The 5,871-nt window shown below is 38.7% G+C and overlaps 1 protein-coding gene across 3 annotated transcripts in view; it reads right to left on the reverse strand.

Moving 5' to 3' along the window:
- Positions 1–5,849, reverse strand: part of RGS17 (regulator of G-protein signaling 17) — a 72,339-nt gene extending 66,490 nt beyond the window's left edge. The window contains exon 1 of one of the 3 annotated variants that reach the window (XM_017739622.1): positions 5,570–5,849. In XM_017739622.1, coding sequence (XP_017595111.1) covers positions 5,570–5,610 — 41 coding nt within the window. In that variant the 5' untranslated portion in view covers positions 5,611–5,849. The remainder of the gene's footprint in view (positions 1–5,569) is intronic. The other 2 variants (XM_017739621.1, XM_008637885.2) reach the window with 2 other exon arrangements.
- Positions 5,850–5,871: the final 22 nt, after the last annotated feature.

Raw genomic sequence — 5,871 nt, forward strand, 5'->3', positions numbered from 1 at the left:
CTTTCCCTGGCCCTCCACCCTCCCCACACAAACTTCTTTCTCTATTTCTTTATTTTCTCTTTCTTTCTTTTTGCCTCTTTTACTATTAAATAAAATAAACCAATTATTTGGCACCGACACCTAACCCTGTTTGGTTTTAATCTCGTTTTTGGGTATATTTCGAACCTTCTAAGTTCTTTCCGATTTATACTCAGAGACTTAATTTTCCTTGCTCTTCTGGGTTTAAACCAGATCGAAACAACTGGGTATGGGTATTCCCTCAATCCTTTCAAGATTCTCACCACAGAGTACTTATCTTTTTTGTGGTTGCCCTGTGACTTAATTTTACATATCAAATAATCAAAGAATTTGAAAACAGCCTTATCTATTCTGGTCAGCACAATGTTTACCATACAGCTGAGATTCTGTTTATTAACATCTTCTGGGGTTTTTACTTTGTGAGGGTCAGTAAGTGTTTATAAAACTATCTAGACAAATGTAATACATATAATAGTGAAAAAATTCTACACATTAGATTCCAGTTACCAGGTTATCAGATATATCAAACTGTATCAGTCAGATTATCAGACCATTATAAGACAACTGCATTAAAACAAACTAGATATATTTTTAAACCATTCTATATGAATGATAAAAAATAACTTTTACATCTCACTCTTCCCAAACCCATCTTGAAAGCTATGAAGTATCTGATTAATATTTTAGGACTTTGTAATTTCTGAAGATAATAAGACTTGGAAATAAAAGTACCTTTTGGACACTGAGTAATAAGGATGACACTTCCCACCTACATTCATTAAATCCAGGCTACTTGTGAAGCTCTTGTACAGGAAATTATTATTCACTGTTCTCAATTTTCATATAATGCAAATCATTGAGAGAGCAGCATTTACACTACCCAAAGGTCTGGTGCAATGTCAATATCAGAGAGCATGTGCTGTCTGCAATACTGTCAGAATAAGGTGGGTTGGATAAGAAATTCCTTACTTCAGAAGATTGTTCCCATTAAGCAAAACATAAACAGCAACAATGGCATTAAAAATTTACTTTACATTTCTTCACTGTGTGGCTAGTGAGGCACCGGAACTGGTTGCCCAGAGAAGCTGGGGATGCCCCATCCTTGGAAGTGTTCAAGGTCAGGCTGGCCTTTGAGCAACTTGGTCTAGTGGAAGGTGTCCTGGTCCATGGCAAGGGGAATTGGAATTAAATATATGTAGGGCCCCTTCCAGCCCAGACATTCTACGGCTTCCCTCTAATTTAAGCTTCTATGACACCAGCGTATATATGGAGAAACTAGTCAGCCAGCGGTACTGTGAGAAATGTCAGGACTTCCTGCAGCTCCTTGCCACAGCTGTGACGTGCCTAGGACACACTGCCTCTAAGGGTGCTCAGTGTTCTGAGATCTCCCTCTTGAAAGCAGCCTGAGCTACAGTATCAGAGAATCACAGGATCACAGAGTGCTTTGGGTTGGAACAGGTCTTAAATATCATCTAATTCCAACCCCCCTGCCAGGTTGCTCAAAGCCACATCCAAACCTGGTCTTGGAAGCAGGTATAAAACTGCTGTGCTAAGGATACTATGACAGCCTTCATCCATGCTTCCTGGACTTTAATTGCTTTCTCCCATAGGATTATTTTACTTTAACTGACATGAGTTGCTGATAAAGGAAGACATTGTTACAGTATACCACAGTACAGCAAAACATAATACAGCAAAACTGCCCAAACCATATTCAGCCTTCCTAAAACAAAAATAAGACCAAGTCTTGCTTGGACTTGAAATTAGCAAAGTGACATAATCAGTTAATCAGGGACCTGAGTCAGAGTGGCCGTGTCCTTTAAAGGCAGCATTACTGTGACATTCGCTCTGCTCATCTGTATGTACAGAGATGGGCTATAGACAGCGGTTCCGCTTGTGATCTCTTGTATTTCAGCAAGCACAGAGCTGGCATCACTGGAGAGAGCAGCCAAACTGCTTTAAATGAAGCTGCTTTGGTAGCAGAAGCAACGTAGCTGTGTTAATGCATCACTGTCTAATTACCCCTTTCTCACTAGATAGAAGAACCTAGGCTAGCTATATACTGGTTTTGTATGGAGAAAGATTATGCAGCACAGATGTAATGTTTATGATGTGTGCATGTTTTTAATGCTTGGCTGCCAGATTTAAGATTTTATTAAATTTTCTTTCTGTTCTATCTCCTTATCTGTAATTTTCCACATACATTCTATTTAGACATTTACTGATTTCTAAGAACTTACTGCCATTTGCTTACAAAGTAAATAATGTACGAAAATTTCTATTGTATGAAAGGTAAGATGCATTTCATTTATATTTCATAAACAAAGAACTTAAAGACAAAACTATGATTCAAAATTTTTATGACAGTATGATAGAATCAACCTTAAATTGATTGAACTACTTTTATTTAAGTCCAGATTCACTAATACACCAGAAAACCACAAATTTTTCAAAGCACACAAGTAATTTAAATTGCGTTTACATCTATTTTGCATCACTGGAGCAGTGCAAATCAGATAAGACACACTAGAGAATCAAGCCCTTATGCTGGTTTGGTCAAGGCACAAGGCTACATGGTGGCTGGGCAGGAGGAGCAGTGCAGACCCCGAGTTAATCTGTTTGTGTGCTTTAAGCATTCCCTAAGGTCCCTGCCACAGTCACACTGCTTGGCTGCTTCCTCTGTGCACGCTAGAGACAGCAGCAATGCCAAGGAAAACCTTTTGAGAGCAAACACACAACTTCAAGTAGAGACACAGAATCTCTGTAGAAAAGACCTCTCTGAAACGGTTAACTTTCCAGAGAATCACAGTGAAATGTGCATGCAGCTCCCTGCCTCAGACCCTCTGTAGCCAAGACCTGCAGAGGCGCCAAGCTTAAAGGGCTGGGCTTCTTTGGAGGGTTCAGTGGACCCCCAGGAGTCTGCAGCCAAGCTATTCACACAACTCTACTTACAGCCTGTATAGCTATAGCCATTAGCTATAACACGAACAGATAAACTTAATTACAACTTAATCTATTCATTTGTTTTTATACCCTATGCACAAACTTTTAATTAATTAATGGTATGGAAATTTTGATTGCATTATTTCATTATAAAAACTACTTAGAACAAAGGGTACGTCAACAGAAATGCTAAATTTTGTGAAGGATTTAATTTTTTACTAATTTTAGCTCGAGCCAATTAGCACATGAATTTTATGTTCTTAGAAAACTCATTCTGTATTCACAGAATAAGCACTACTTATATAGTGGAGATATATTTTTCACTAAAAAAGCTGAAACCTTGGTATGAGTGCAAAATAAATCCCTGACATCATGAAAACATGATCAGGAGGGAGCTAATGGAACTGTAATGAACATCTCTGTAAGAGCTAATACTGTTTCACTTAGTACACTTCTGGCATATTCATAAAAATCTCCATATGTTCATCCATAAAGGCATGCATGTGAAGCATACAAGTAAGAAAGTGCTATTTAAAGGTACTAGGATTGTAAAATTTATTTAAGATAACATACTTTTCGTTAGGAAAAATGTATATACCATATATATATCTCTACACATATTTCTATGTTCTGCAACATATACACACACAGACACATATATGCCACTTTCAAGTGGAAAATCATGTCCAAGACTGGCTGACATTCCTCCTATGCTGTCCCCATAACAATACCACTCAGCCTCTCCTTCTTCTAGTCTTTTGGGAGATGGGGATTAACGCATCTGAGGTTTCTAGCATTTTATTTTTTGTGAAGAACGTCACAACCCATGGGTTTCTACCCTTCTCTACTGCATCACGTTCTGCTGTGGATCGTGTTGTGCTCCAAGTTGTGTCTGCTGCTGATTTCAAACTGTGAGAACTTCTGGGTCTTTGGGTCCGGGTTCTGTTTTTGTAGTCCACTGGTCTCTTATTCCTTTATTATTCTTATGACAAAATCAAAGTGGGGGCTACCAGTGAGATCAGGGAAGTTTTCTGCAATGTTGGTGTCATCAATACCCCCTCAAGCAGGACTGAACTCAGGAGTACTCTTGTGAAGAAGACCTTGTGTCATAGCTCCTTACAAATCAGCTACATTTTATGGGACATTTAAACTTTACTTTTGAAATTATGCATGTTGTTCAATATGCACATCCTTATAATGAACATTACACAGAACAATTAGAAAATGATGCTACTTCAAATGCACAGAGTTCATATATATATATATGTCCCTTGACATATAGCTTGCACTTTGTATTTAATACACTGGTTAAAAATAAGAATTGCAGTTAAGAATAAAATAGCTCATTTTCTTTTCAGGGTAGGTAGAAAACTGCATTGGGATAGGGAATTTTTCACCATGCTGTCAGTCAGATTTCAATTCAAATCAATAGTGCAGGGAGTATTTTTCAACAGACAGCTTTTCAGTAGCCTTCTTGAAATGAGTTCATGGGTTCAGGGCAATTCTTTGTGCATAAGTATCCATGTTGCACAACAAGGAGAAGAATAACTATTCCTATCTGTAGATTTCAACATAAAGACCAAGGGCTGAGTGCAGCTTTGCACTCCTAGGTAGGCCTCTCAGCTTGGTGATTGGTAAAATGAAGGGACCTGGCCTGCCAGTGCTGTGTCTGCTCTGGTGACAGTGGACACTCCTGGCACCTTACACAGACACAGTATGCGCTCCTTGTCACATATGAAAGCTAAGAAGCACTGACTGAAATTATCAGGCAGCAGGTTCATAGCAAACAAAAGGAAGTACTTTTTCACACAAATCATAATTAAATTGTGGTGCTCATTGCCACAGAACAAGGTTGAGACCAAAGCATAAACAGATTGTAAAAAAGGGAGTAGGGAAACTCAAAGTTTATTAAACATGATGGTCTGGGAGCAAACTCCAGTTTAAGAAATCCATGTTCTACGTGTTGCTGAAACTTGAAAGGATATACCAGGAAAAGATCCCTGTATGCCAATCCTGTTTCTTACGTTTTTCTCCCTTCAGCATCTGCTAATGACTGTAGTCAGAGCCAGGATATTGGACTAGATGTTCAACTCACTATAGCAATTTATTTGATCGTATTCTTTTAATTAAATTATGTTCTTATTTTGGCTACTTAAAAGGATCTAAGGCCCTGATGGAGAAAGGCATTTAAATGCTTTAATGCTCATGTTATTTCAGGGAGGCAAATACTTGTGTGTATCATAGCATTTGCGTCTTAGGCCATAAACTTACTGGGGTGGGGCTCATGTATCTTTTATTAGGACTTTGCTTTTCTGGGTATGAGGTAGAATAAAAATATGTGCTTGATAAGAGTGATAACAGTGTGCAACACTGTTTCTCTTTAAAGGTTAAATAGTTTGTTTGCCTAAATGGCTTGTGCCACAGGAAAATTCCCCAATGATTTATGTAAGGATGATGACACTGGCATCCATTGATGTGAAAAAGAATCAACTTCCTTTATAGAACTCCCCACATTTGTAATGCGTGAATATTACATTTGTAGGAAGCTATTTTTCACCTGTTACCCGTAATAGTATTGCCAGACAATATGTAACTTACTTATATTTACCTAGCAAGGTATTTCAGATTCCATCCATTTTGCAAAAGCATCTGGCTGCAAACCTATGACACACGTTGGTGAAAATCCAGATACAGAAATGAAACCGAATACCGAAAACCATAAATTTCACCCCAGCTGTTTCTAAGCCTGACAGCACCAGTAAGGCTTCCTTCTAAATCAAAAAGAACAGATAGAGATGAATGTTAGGTTGGCAGCCGAGCAAGCGAGGCAACCTCGGAATTCTTAATTGCGGGCGGTTTCATCCCGAGGAGAGGCGCAGCCCGCAGGAGCAGCACACGGCGGGTCTCGGG

Source organism: Corvus brachyrhynchos, unplaced genomic scaffold, assembly GCF_000691975.1.
Source record: "Corvus brachyrhynchos isolate BGI_N302 unplaced genomic scaffold, ASM69197v1 scaffold14, whole genome shotgun sequence".
NCBI lineage: Eukaryota > Metazoa > Chordata > Aves > Passeriformes > Corvidae > Corvus > Corvus brachyrhynchos.